This window comes from Phalacrocorax aristotelis, chromosome 9 (genome assembly GCF_949628215.1).
Source record: "Phalacrocorax aristotelis chromosome 9, bGulAri2.1, whole genome shotgun sequence".
In the NCBI taxonomy this organism is placed as follows: domain Eukaryota; kingdom Metazoa; phylum Chordata; class Aves; order Suliformes; family Phalacrocoracidae; genus Phalacrocorax; species Phalacrocorax aristotelis.
The window spans coordinates 8,201,232-8,215,009 of record NC_134284.1 but is presented as its reverse complement, the minus strand read 5'-3'; the positions used below and the strand labels follow the sequence as shown (position 1 = coordinate 8,215,009).

The 13,778-nt window shown below is 39.8% G+C and overlaps 1 protein-coding gene across 13 annotated transcripts in view; it reads right to left on the bottom strand.

Moving 5' to 3' along the window:
• Window positions 1-5,809: 5,809 nt before the first annotated feature.
• NUBPL (NUBP iron-sulfur cluster assembly factor, mitochondrial) overlaps window positions 5,810-13,778 on the bottom strand; it is an 88,147-nt gene continuing 80,178 nt past the window's right edge. For all 13 annotated transcript variants that reach the window (XM_075103315.1, XM_075103310.1, XM_075103312.1 and 10 more), the window contains one exon: window positions 5,810-7,424. In XM_075103315.1, coding sequence (XP_074959416.1) covers window positions 7,362-7,424 — 63 coding nt within the window. In that variant the 3' untranslated portion in view covers window positions 5,810-7,361. The remainder of the gene's footprint in view (window positions 7,425-13,778) is intronic.

Below are 13,778 nucleotides of genomic sequence, written 5' to 3'. Positions count from 1 at the left end.
AGATTACTGTATGTTAAGCTCTGGAACAGTAATTCAGTAAGGTATGCAAAATGACTCCTTGGTTGTTGGTATCACCCAAGTGTCAGGAAAAGTACTCTGCAGTGATCATACATCTTGCTATTGTATTCAACTTCAGCTCCCGTGGTAAAGACAGCTAAAATGCTAACTTTGATAAACAACCACCCTGGGATGGCACATTATCTGATGCAAAACAGACACTGACCAAGAACTGAGACATCCCATTTCTCAAATAGTGCCGTGGCAACTGTTTTCAACTATTCACTTGTAAATGTATTTTTCAATAGCTTCCCTAACATGCAGAAATGTGTGTGCAGAAAATGAGGGCCCCTGATGATCTGCAGAGATGTGGCGATTCTGTCCTGCCATCTTTCTGCAGCACCAGGATTGTCACGTTCCCGGGGTGCCAGGCACCCCAGGTCACACATTCCCTGACTGCACATTTCTGGCAGAAGTGGGACAGATACGTTCCCAATTTAAATTCTGACAGTATAAATGTCTTATTTCCTTTCATATGCCAGTCGCGTTTACAAACTAATAAGCCATCCCCTGCTTTGCCCTGACCCATCTTCCTTCACTGAAAATGTAATTCTGCTTGTATTTTTGCTGTGCCAACAAATTCCCGTTGAATGAGGTCATTCCAGGCAAATCCTGGTACATCATCCCTCTTCCCTCCTGTCACCTGCTACTGCAGATTCATATACAGGATTCTGTACACAGGCACTGTGGTGAATAATAATACTTAACTTGTCTGAGTCATTTTTTCTGTGAAAATGGCAGACCTTTTCAGCCAGCGGAAAGCAATGCATTTCAACAGCAGAGAGTTTGTCCAAATGTCTTTATTACTACTACTTCCTTAAAAACAATACTTAAAGTATAAAAATAGGAATATTTTAAATAAATTACTCCAGCGTGTACTGTTTTCAGTGTTCGTGAGCTACAAGCTCTTAATAATTAAAAGGCATTTTATCGGCAGTTTCATTTTGTATTAGGGAAGATATATTTCCCATCGGGCTAACAAAACCAACAACATTCACCGAGACAGCGATTACAATTTCCTATATTAACCCAACAGGGAAGAAGGCATTCAGCACCAAACAGCCCTGTCATTTCTTTCTCTAGAGGAATAACTTTCTGGACGCGTTACCAATAGTCAAGGAACACTGCTTTACAAAAAGTGTTTTATTTACACTGTAGAGAAATTAAGCCAAAAGCGAAGTAGCAGTGTCTGTGTTAATAAGAAATGCATTTGTAAAACATGCGTTTATAAAAAAGTGCAAACAAGCAACAAATTCACAGGCTTTCTAAAAGCTTAGGATATTAAGGCATTACAAAAGAGATGCCAGCAGTGCTGGCACTCACAAAAAAAATGTGGGTTTATTAGACTAAGTTTTCAAAGCCTAGATGCTTACAAGGCACATTTTCCCAGCCTTTTAACACTTGTTTTAAAAAGTAACTCTCCAAAATAGCCATTGGGTCCTATTATCCTCCAGGAGGAAGTGGGGAGTGTGAACCCAAACCTCCCGACTCCATCCGAAATGCAATTAATTAGAGGCCTCAAGGTATCACAGACAAAAGCCTGTTTATATGGAAATTCCGCCTCTAAAAAGAGACATGTAGAAACTTCCTGATTCAGCAGATAAAACAACATGTAAACCCATCCTGGCCTGTCTGACCAGCCTACAAACACATCTCACGCCACCCTCAAAATGCCTACTGCGGAGGAGGAAAATGTTCAGGCTCCTGACCTTGTCTTCATTTTAACAGTTTCCCTTAATGACATGTAAAAATATTTGCAACATTTACACACCGGACAAACAGTCCAAAATTAAATCTACAGAATAGGGGTTTGGCTTAATAAGATTTCTCACCCTGTTTATTTCTCCCAAATATGCCGCCAAACTGGGCTTTAAAAATACATTACAGTGTTTCTTCAATATTAATTGGGGAAAAAAAAAAATCACTGAAGATAAAAAGGAAAAGGTACTCCTAAGTACCATTAGAAAGCCTTTATAAATAAGCTAACGCTTTTCAGAAAAAGTAGCCAGAAGTTCTTATTCTTAAAGTAGACCTTGTTTAGTAACAGGAAGGGTTCATGGGGGAGGCAAGCGTGGGGAGTCTCCTGTCTTTCTCTCATAGAAAAGGCAAAACCTCTGGACCACAGGAAATAACACAAGTTTTAGAAAGTCCCAGTGGAGCGAGTGAAAACACTTCAAATAAATCTGTAAGCTCTCAAAACCATGTTAAAGGACAACAGATGTTCTTTCCCCCACTAGCTTGTTCGAACGCTCGCATACTCCCTAGCAGAAGCCATTTATTTGCATTGATTAAAGTGGGTATTCAGATCCGGGCACATACAAATAGAGAAACTGAGAGGAATAGGTGCATAAGGAACTACAAGCTGTGCTTTTCCTCCTCTTACTGGAAAAAAAAAGCCTTCCTGAATATGTGGAGATAATGGAAAAAATACAGACCTCTGAATATACATTTTCTTCAGCCTTAATATCTTCATAATGTAAAACAGAACCCACAAAAAAAAAAAGATACGTCTTAAATTTATGCTGAAAACTACTTTGGGAATTAATTTTTTCTTTTGCTGTGTTTTTGTTATATGTGGCTGACATACCAGTGCCTTGGCTGATATGCTGCCAAAATAAAATATAATCATCATTATAACTCCTGTCATTGTAAGTCAATTCTGAAATTAAATCAGCAATTCAGATTCATCTTACTGCCAAGTGTCCTTAAGCAGAAGCTTTTCCCCCCAACCATCTCCAGTAGGAAACACTCCCGTTAAATAAAAACGACAACGATGATACAGGCCCAGATGCAGCCATGAGAAACTGAACTGACACATGGGTATCAAAATCCAAAAGCAGAACCTCCCAGCCTTTTCTCACGTCTGTAAGCAGCTACAATGCCAGCCATTATCCTACAAATTGATTCTTTTATTCACAGACTCGTTAGGTAAAAATCATCAAAAAAGCTGGGAACAAGGACCAAAGACCAGCCCAAGTCATTAGGCTAAAAAATAATTCGCTGTGATTAGGACTAGGTTCCCTGTTTCTTCCACAAGCCATACAGCTTTATCAGAAGCAGCGATGAATGCTCCTTGACGGTCCTCGGCAAAGACTAAGCCAGGGGGCTGAGGACCTCTCCTAAGTTTAGGAGCTATGGATTTGAATCTTCCCAGCCAAAGCCAGGCCTCAAACAAGTTTCTTATACATTGCAAAAATATTGCAAACCTTGTGGAAAAATAAGCGTGGAGATCCTACCCCCAGCGACGATACCTGGAAGGACGGGACCAGTGCCCGCAACTTGCGTATCAGGTACGGAGTTCACGTGCCAGTCTCGGGGTTGGAGATGCTCTCACAGACACTTTGCACAGCTGGAGTAAGTACCAAAATCCCCTTTATATTGTTGCACAGCATCTTCAGTGCCTTAGACTTTGCAAATCATTTCTGTAGCCCACAGAGCCTCTCGCAGCTCTTTAATCTTTCACCTAAGCAACAGAAGGGTTTTCCTTTCTTGTTGCTCTCCTGCTGTTATTCTCCAACGTATATACTTGCACCTGCAAGCCCAATATTATTACAGCAGGATCTCTAGGATTCTGGAGATATTCCCACTGGCATGAGACTCACCCCTTCTTTACTCCCTTTTTCCCCCCTTGATTGCAGCCTTTGGTTTAATTAGGGAGCCCAGTAACAGCCCGAACAAAGTTTACCAACAAACCAGTATGCAGCACCTGTCTCAGATCAAAGCCTGCTCTCCTCAGCACTAACTGCATCACAAGCAGGGAAAGCCCAACTGGGAGTTTGAGGAGGTCCAGGTGAAAACCATATACTTCCTAAAGGAAAGATATTAGGGGGGGGATTCACCTGCTGCACTGGATCCAAGCGAGTCCAATTAATTGGAAGCAAATTCAGAATTACAGGATTTTTTGTTGATACACTGACAATGACCTGCTTCTGCTGTTTTTTCTCTGCATTAACGTTATTGCATCACCATGATCGCCAATTAGAACAATTAAAATGGGTGTAGTTTAAACTCAAATTGAATTAGTAGAGAAAGACTGATTTGCAAACTACTTTCCTCTCACCCCTTCAAACAACAATTTAAAAATTTGTTGTTATTGTGAGAAATTTAACGTTTGAAGGAATGCACAGGCCATAGCCTCCACGGCTCAACAGTTCACAATGACCTGAACACTGCAGTAAAGATTTTTTACAATTTTATACTCAAGTTTCATTGAAACCCAAACCTGTGAAAGCCAGAAAATGCACTGTGTTAAGACACAGCCCATAGGCTCCTCACCCAAGAAACAAGAGGAATTATCCGCAAACACAACTGCGGACACTGTACAAAGGGCCATGTTGTGAACAGCAAAGCAAATAACTCTTGACAGTGATGCAAGGCGACCTGGGAAATCACGATCCTAACATACAAGGGAGGTAGCCTGGTCTGGCATTCGCCTCTACCCTCACTCCTGCCTGCCTGGCCTCGCACCTCCCCAGCCTTCCTTTTTCTTTCTCTTCCTCTGTGGGATTTTGCAGCGTGTAACTGCAGCTTACAGCGCTACAGACTTTAATAATTCCATGCTGGTAACGCAGTGTCACAGTAATTTTGCAGTAAGTCTCCACTGCTCCTGAGCAAAGAGCATTTACCCATACAGCTTAGGAAAGCCAGGTCCTATTGTTAGGATTAGCATTTTTAGAAAAAAAAAACCATACTAGTACACTAGGAAATATCACAGAAATGAAAGTAAAATATTGGAGTTGAAAAGAGCAAGCAGCACCGTGTGTCAAGTCTATAATCTATATTTATAAATGACGGTTAAATGCCAGCGTCTCCTGCTCAACCTCCAACTGATCCAACCACCCCCACCCCCAATCCAATAACTTATATCTGTGATTTTACGAACTACGATTTCAAACCTAGTTCAAATCTAGTACGTGGACCAGAATGAATTAATATGTATTTAACAGGGTACTGTATAATAAAAAAAATGAGTATGTCTTTCTGTAACGTTAAGTAGCAATAACACTGTGTCAATGCCCTTCGGTTCCTTTGCAGGAGCGGGACTCGGAAACATACTTTTTCACTCATGAGAATGAGGGAAGTAAAGCAAATATGTTCTTGTTTGAAATTTGGTTTGACCATTGCTATCCTTAAATGCAGAAATGTCCTACCTACTCTGTACAATTACATATATATTTTAAAGGACTGACAATTTTTAATCAATAAATCAGGTTTCACCCACTACGTTGTGCAATCCTTCAACAAAAATGTTAATTAAATATGAATTTTCAGGTTGGCTTAGAAACTATATTTAATCACTATAAGCTGTTTCTTGATAAGGGCATTCAAAATAGTTCTGCAAGTGAAAGATTCAACAGAGCAAAACTGCAGTACTTAATTAAAAGGAAAAAATATGTAAAGAGGAATAAAAATAAAATACCTTTGAAAGCAAATTTCATCCTCAACTAACCCAAGAAATAATGAGAAAGAAAAGAAAGGGAAAACAAACAACCTTATATCTGTATACTGATTGTTCACCCAGTCTCAATATGAACTGGGTGTCAGAGCCATTCTTTTTAACAGAATGAAAATAATAAATACCAAAGTTCAGAAAGTATCACAGTCTTTTGCTAAAAACAGAAATCCCAGGTTTTTCGCTAGAATTTATGATTATACTATCATAAAACGATCACAGGATTACTTATGGACATACATATCAACAGTTAGAATATGTAAAGCAGAAGTGAATAAATAATACGTGTAGAGATAAAACTCAATTTAAAAAACCAATAAGTTTTATTAATAAAATATGAAAGGACAGAATGCTAAGCCAGTTTGATTTTTGTAAAATATCTTAGACAACTGAAAGGAAGTGAATATTTGTGTCAATTCTACAGGCCCGGGATCATATGCTGCTGAAAAAGCTGAACACTGATACAAGATCTCATGGGGGAGGGTGCCGGCGAGGAGGTTCAGAGATTGATAGGAATCAAAAAATCAACAGTTTTGGACTACAGCATTTACAGGATTACAAAATCACCTAAGCTTGAAATTCAACCCATAATTTGTACCTAGCTTTCTCATGTAAATTCTGTGTACATGTCACTTAAATATTCTTAACATTAAATGTATACCAACTTTTTCTATTCTGTCACTTCAATAAGGAAAAACAACTACATCCAAAATGATAACAATTTGGACTACAGGGAAAATCTTGGTCCCACAGAGGTCAACAGCAGAACTCCCTAGTCTGGTTAAATTCCCAGTATGGTATGGTTAAGATGTATGTTTAAGATACCCATACTTGATTGTGTACATGAAAAAGCCTAAATGTCAACTCGGACATCTAATTGTAAATGGAAATTCATTCCCTGAAGGCATATTCTTCCACTTCCACACACCAACACAAAAATAAAGATCACAGAAATATAAGGCAATGAAAAGACAAACCAGAAGGCCACACAGTTTGATGAGCAAATTTTCCTTTACTTCAAAAATTTATCTTTCTATTCCAATTCCAGGTTGCTGCACTGTAACAGGAATACACAATCATAAATTTAATTTAACTTGATCATTTGCATCCCCTGGCAAACTGAGCTCAGGCACAACATTGGGTTTTCAGTGAAGCCCTTGGTTACCAGTCTTCTGTCTGGGTCCATTATGATGCAAAGCAGTGAAGAGTTAAGCCTCAGGTCATGTAATCCATTCTCTACTAAACTGTGAATTGCCTCATGATCGAACATTATCCAATAAGGAATGAATTTGCTCATGAACCATCACAAGAACTCCTCAGAGTATACGCGGAATTTTTAAAATTTTCTTTTAAGATGAACACACAAAAATATTGCAGTTACATAACTGAATTTGCTTCTGAACATTTTGCAGAACTTAAGGTCAGCTTGGTAGTTAATCAAGTAAAAAGTTGAACCAAAATTGACGGAAATTAAGAGTATGGCAAATGTCATTTTTTAAGGAGGACTTATCCCTTGGCATCCCTCTCTTCATTCTCCTTGGCTGGAGCAGCTTTTTTTCATTCTTGACCTCAAAACAGGACACATGTAAAAAATGTGCTTGATCCCTTCTTGCTTGATGATGTTACAGTCCAGCAGCTAAATACTGTCTATCATCCTTTGCATACTTCAATCCATTTGGACATGGCCAAACAAATTGAAAAATAGTAAATATCACAATCATAATTTAAGCTTAAATTAATTCCTTAAAAAAATCATGGAACTAAAATATGGCATCCACATAAGGTTGCAGGAGTCTTCTGTATTGGTCTCACCAAAAGATCACGTTTTTGGTAAGTTTCAGTGATAAAGACTTCAAGCAGGAGGTACTGGCAGTCGTCTTACTATTTCCATAGCTATCTTAAGATAGGCTTTAGCCTGCAAAAACAGAAACATATATTTAGCCCCTTTCATTTTCTATAAAAAGAAATATTTCACATCTTGTTAGGTATATGTTCTTTCACACACCTTCAAAGGAAAAGAAAAATGTTACAATAAATGGGTTCGATTTAGCCAGTTTTGTCTTCAGGAAGAATGATGCATTAATACCTAAAATAAGTAAAAGCGTTATTTAAAATATTGGGAGGAGGTGTAAAATTTAACTTTGGCATTATTCTGAGACTAGAACTTGACTGAACAATCTGTCTTAAACAGCAAAGAGAATCAATATTCTTCTGGAGGAAAAGTGCTGAGAAGGAAGGAGACTTTAGTCCCACAGGTACTATTGGTTATAAACTCCCTCACCCTGAAGACTGAGATGCATTGTGCACAGGACTGAGATACAGAATCAGAGAAAACGATGTTACAAAAAAAAAAATAATTCTGAGATAATTAATTCATTGCAGACTAGGCTACTCTACAGACTTTCCTATACGGGCATTAAAAATTAAAGAATTTTCAAAAAAATACGTATTTCCAAAAGACTGAAGTGGGTATTGGAAAGAACTAATTTTGCTACACTAGAATCCGTAGAGCAAAATCTCCCTCTCACAGCAACCTGCGGCATCTGCTCAGATACCCTCAGCTGGAGGGCAGAAGAACATAGAACTAACTGTAAGACTATGGGGGAACAACCCAAAAAAGCGTGCTTCTTTTAACATCTCCAAAAACATGACACAGCGAGGACCGTGATCAGTCTAACATCAAGTATTCATAAATTTAATGTCAAGAGGCATGTATAAAAACACTGCCTAAGGTCCAACACAGAAGAAACCACAAAATGAAACCAAATAATTCCTGCCCCATGCTCAACAACTTGTAGTCGAGATGGAACATGCCTTTTAGAAAGGTCTCCAACCTTGATATAAAGATTTTCAACTAAAACAGTATCTTTGTGTGTGTGTGTCTGTGTCTCCCTCGTACATTGTACCATAGGTTGGTTACTTCCATTGTTAAAAATGTACACCTTATCTATAATTTGAATTTGTCAGGCTTCAATTTCCAGCTGGTGCATCATCTCCTGTGGTTGTCTAGTACAACAGAAAACTCCCAGCTATTCAGCTTGCTTCTACTCTATTAGGTTGTAACCAAACTACTTCAACGTCTGCATATGGAGCCCATATTGACAACCTTCCCTGTTCTACTAGAAGAAATCACAATACTCCCTATTGCACTGATCATTCCTGCCTCCTGCAGCACTCTTAGATAGCTCTAACCTCAGGTTAGACCTTGTATCCCTGATGAGCCTTTAAAATAGCAAACAAGCTGACAAATGCCTGAGGCAAGATCTTGAGGGGCAGGAAGAGAAGGTCAGTCTCTTAGTTGGGCCACTGGCACCTAATGCCACTGGTCTGAACCAGGAGGCAGCCTTTCGCAGGGCCTGGCACCCCTAACATGTCTCCTCTCTCCTCCGGTTTGCTCCTGGCCTGCATGGTTTTCTTTTCTGGCACCCCGAGCCACAGCACCTCCTAGTCTAAGTGCTCACATCACCTTAAAATTAGTCACATGATTTTCTGAGTTTATAATGAATGTGGACACCAAACTATAATTGTTTTCTCCCATATGCATGACTTTGTGGCAAGAACTATAGAACTTAAGTCACAAGCATGAAATTCAAATTGTCCCATGGGTATAACTGCAGTGCAGTTGGGTAGGACAGCTGTGCTCATGTACAGCACCCACCCACCACACTTAGCCATTAATTCCCTGGGTGGCCTAGCTACTCCCCAGGTGGCCACCTGCACAGATGAGATAATGGACCAACTTGAAATAAGGTGATTGACTGAAGCCAAGCTGCCTTTGCAGTTAGTCAAATACTTATTTGACTAACTGGTGTTGGAGCACTCCAGGTGGGAATTTTGCACTATCTTGAAGAGTCCCACAGGCAGCTCCCACATTGCACACATCAGTTTATGTGTTTTAATGAGTCAATTAACAACCTGCATGGAAAATATGGCCCCTTCTAGAGACCGTCCAGGCTGTTCCTGCTCCAGTGTTGACCAAATTGTACACAGAATTATAAATACACCATAGAAATTGTTCCTGCAGGTGCAGAAATAGTAACATAGGACAGTGTTTTTGTACATAGTTAAGACAGGAAACATTCTGTACATAAATCAAGATAATCAGCAGCAACAGATGATGCATATGCTGTAGTAGTCACATAGGACCATGGATTAGCTGCATTGTTAAAAATGAGCTAAACAGCAGTTCAGGGAGCCTCATTTGATCCAGCCGAAGACACCATTGGCAAGGGTCCTTGGAACACAGACTACCATAACCATCCAGACAGCAACCAGATACCCTGCTTGGGAGACCTGATTGTTTGTGTAAGTGCTACCCTATGTCAAGATCCCAATAAACTAGATTTTAATTCCCCCAAAAGACTGTTAACAAGTATCTGGGCAACATTTTCACAATGTACATTGACTCTCATTTGCCAAGTAGCTGATCTGTCACTTCAGAACAGGAGGTTCCTGATGCAACCCTTTGTAGCCAGCATGCCAATATTACCTAGCCCTAGTATTATCAGCAATTGGTATTACCTGTTAAGCATCCATTTCTTGTTTTCCTAGACCACTACTTTGTATGTCCTAACAGAACAGAATCTCATACATGTCCTAACAGAACAGAATCTCATACATGTCCTAACAGAACAGAATCTCATACATGTCCTAACAGAACTCTGCCAGTAACCTGTCTTTGACAAAATCAACTGTTCAAGCCTTAGGTTCCTATCTTTGAACAGATCATTCAGCTATGAATGAGGATCAGTCTATCAGCAGTAACATACATCAACATACATGAAAGGTCTAAATGGAATCTTGGTGACTGTCAATATGCCTTTCATTACATAAAACCAACCCTATATATATATATTGAAAGTTTTCTCCTACTCATGATCTTTTCAAAGTGGCATCTGTAGACAGAGAGCACAGCTCAGTTCAGCTGTTTACTCCATCATTACTAAGCAAAAGAAGATGGTTTGCAACTGAAAATGGAGAGGGTTTTTTATTTCCTTTTGGGTAGAAAGCCTGAGGAGAAAAAATAAAGGATGAGTTCTTATTCATCACTCACAACTGTTTTCATTTTAATAGCATAGAAGTGAACTTTACAGATCAGTTTATCCCTTTATGGTTTGGAAGCTTTAAAGGAATGGTTTTAGACTGTCTTTCTGAAAGCATTTTTTTGCAGATGGACAATGTTAAATATAACAGTAACAAATCAGTTAGCTGGAAGCCAAATGTTCTCCCTGCTTCGAGAAGATGAAGAAGTGCACAGGAGAACAGAATACCCTAAAACCAGACCAGACTCATTCATTACAAATGCTGCCTAGATAGTTTGAGAGCAGCACTGGGGAGGGCAGAGGTAGAGGTGGAAGGTGACATTCAGAGAGTCGGAAGAGCTGGATAATGGCTACTTAAGAGACTGTTCACTTCTCAAACACCAGTACAAACACTGCCAGAAAAGAGCACAGCATTCTTTAAATCACAAACCTCCTTAGGACTGAGAGGGCACAGCAGATGAAGTGACTAATGACGCCATAGATCCTGGAGTAGGAAACAGAGAACTTACAATGAAGTTCAACAGGAAAAAGACTGAAAAGTCCTACTTAGCCTAAATAATCAGGACATCCTGATTCCTTACTCTGTCATGGGATAATAGATGGGGTAGATTTAAACAGCAAGTCTTTTTATTAGCTCACCTAATTAAGCCCCACGGTAATCCTAGAGAAATGTGAGCCTTTCAGTTATGGCATTTCATTCTCCCTAAAAATCTTACCCATGAGGGAAGTATGAATCACTGCTAAGATTCCTGCAAACTGACTGTATAGGTCATAGCTGACTCCGCCCAGTTCTCATGGATTGGATTGGCTTGACCTGCTAGTTTGCCTTTCACTGCAGTGCAGATCTTAGCCTGCAAGCCGCTCACTACAGTGGCTCCCAGTGCCTAGTGCAATGGCCACACAAATACAGAATACAATTCACCCATAAACAAAGTCAAAACAGGTAGGAGCTGATGTCAGATTTGCCTTCACCCCAACCATTGCATACAAACAACTTCAGACCAGCAACTCAGAAAAAACATACTGATCCAATCACTTGCAGGCCAAGTACACCAGATTGTAAATCCTGGTACTGACATGGTTTCTAACTTCTATTTGTGATTAAAAGACTCCAAGACTATTGAGATGCCTTATCCAGCCCAGCAACCCAAGGCAGAACCTATGCAAGTCCAACTGTCTGGAATATTGAATGCTGTATATGCTACTATACTTGGAAAGAAGGATAAGGTAGTTAAATCTGCTCAACTGAGCTGTTAGGGGCTTGTAATTTATTCATTGCTAAAGGAAACTAGCAACCATGAGCAATAAGCAACTAATCAAATAGTAACTATCATAAGGACCAATACCAGACTTAGCTACCATCTGCATGAAAATAATGATAGGTGATAGCTTTTGTTCTTATTTGCACTCTCTCTTGCTGAATCACAGTCCATTTCCAGTTCAATCAGATTTTTAAATAGCTTTAATTTCCATGGAAATTGCTTGTTACTTTGACATATCTCTAACCTTCAGTGCATGCCTGGAGCTGCCCTCCGATGTCTGTATTTTACAGTGGTCAGCTCAGAAGGCACTAAAAGCATGATGACAAACACAGCTTTAAATGAGCTTCCACTTCAGATAAAAGCTTCATGTTACCCAGAGAAATTCTTGATTGCTGCAGGAGGCCCAGAGCCTTTCCCACTGTGTCCTTCTCTGGGCAGTTCTACCGTAAGATTCTTCTTTGCATGTATTGGCAACTCCTGCCACACTGCAATGAAGCCTCAGCCCACAAAGGGGACTTAATGAGACAATAAAGGTCAATCCATAAATTACAATATGAAACGGAGGAGATGGGTAAGCAAACTGGATGCTTCCTGAACCTGTTAATTTCCTGTTAATCCTATATATCAGGCAGTTGCAACAGCCAAGCCGTCCTCTGAGGAAGCCTCAGCAGGGCAACACTGCTAGCTCCAAGGTGCCATTATGCACGTACATCGCTCAGGTGCCATTACATACATCAAAAAAGACATCCTGCCGAGACAACATGGTTAAGTAGAACAGTGCAATTCAAATGCAATATAGTAACATCCTTCAAACAGACTACCCTACCACTCAGCATTTTCTTCAGCAGAGTGAAGCATAAATGAGGGTCTCATGATGCATTGTACTATCTACGCCCTGAATGAAGGATTCAAACCTACACATACCAAGTGTTACTGGGATCATTCAAAGGAAGCCTTGATGATAAGGCAGATTATAAATCATATCATGCAGCCTTCTTCAGGGGTTTCTTTTCGTTTAAGGACATCACACCCTGGAGCAACCACTCTTTAAATGGAATTATTGATGACAGCTAAACAACAGCAAACATTTATTTGTTACCACTACTTCAATTTTTCTCCTACTGTTTCTGGCAAGCTTTAAAAGGTTGTACATTTTTACCCTACTCACACATCACCCTTTCAGAGTTCTACAAAAAAAGTCTTTCTGAATACAAATTCCACCTGTCTCTGTGGATAATACCACAGTAAGACCTGTAACATTTCTAATTTAATTGAAAAGAGATTTTTAACCAGACTTACTTTCCTCTGTTACGTCAGACTGCCAATGCCTTGTGCCCTTGCTTCCCACCTGACTGGGCTGTTTCTCTGCCCTTATAGATCTGTATGCAATTTACTGGCCTCAAAATCCTTCACCAATATATATGAGTATATGAAATCTGCAAGAGGGCTGAATACATTTAAATGTGAACTAGACAGTAACAGAACCTCCCCTAAGAAGCGTGTGGGGTTTGTAACATACACGGGTCTTTACCACCATGGGTAGGTGGATGCTGGACAGGATGACGTTAGGCACGTCTTCCAGCCACAGATCCTGGTTTCCTTGCTCCAGGACAAGTTTGGCTCTCCTCCTACCCACATCATAAATTCCTTACAACACTGCGTGTAAGCTTGTGTACACCTGCAAAAGGCTGTGTGATCTGGGCATCCAACGCTCAAAACTATATATAGATTCACTGGGTTTGCTCCCTTTCATCTTCCCCTTCTTTCCCAACGTACTCCACTTGATTTTTGCAGAACAAGAGTGGAACTCGAAGTATTTTTACTTAACAGATTCCAAATGTTTTCCATAACAATACGTGGCAAGAAAACATTAAGGAACTAACTGACCATTATGTCTTCCCTGGAATTTGGATTTTTTTTTTCCTAAAAGCAGACATACTCTTTATAATTTCTGCCATGAGGGCT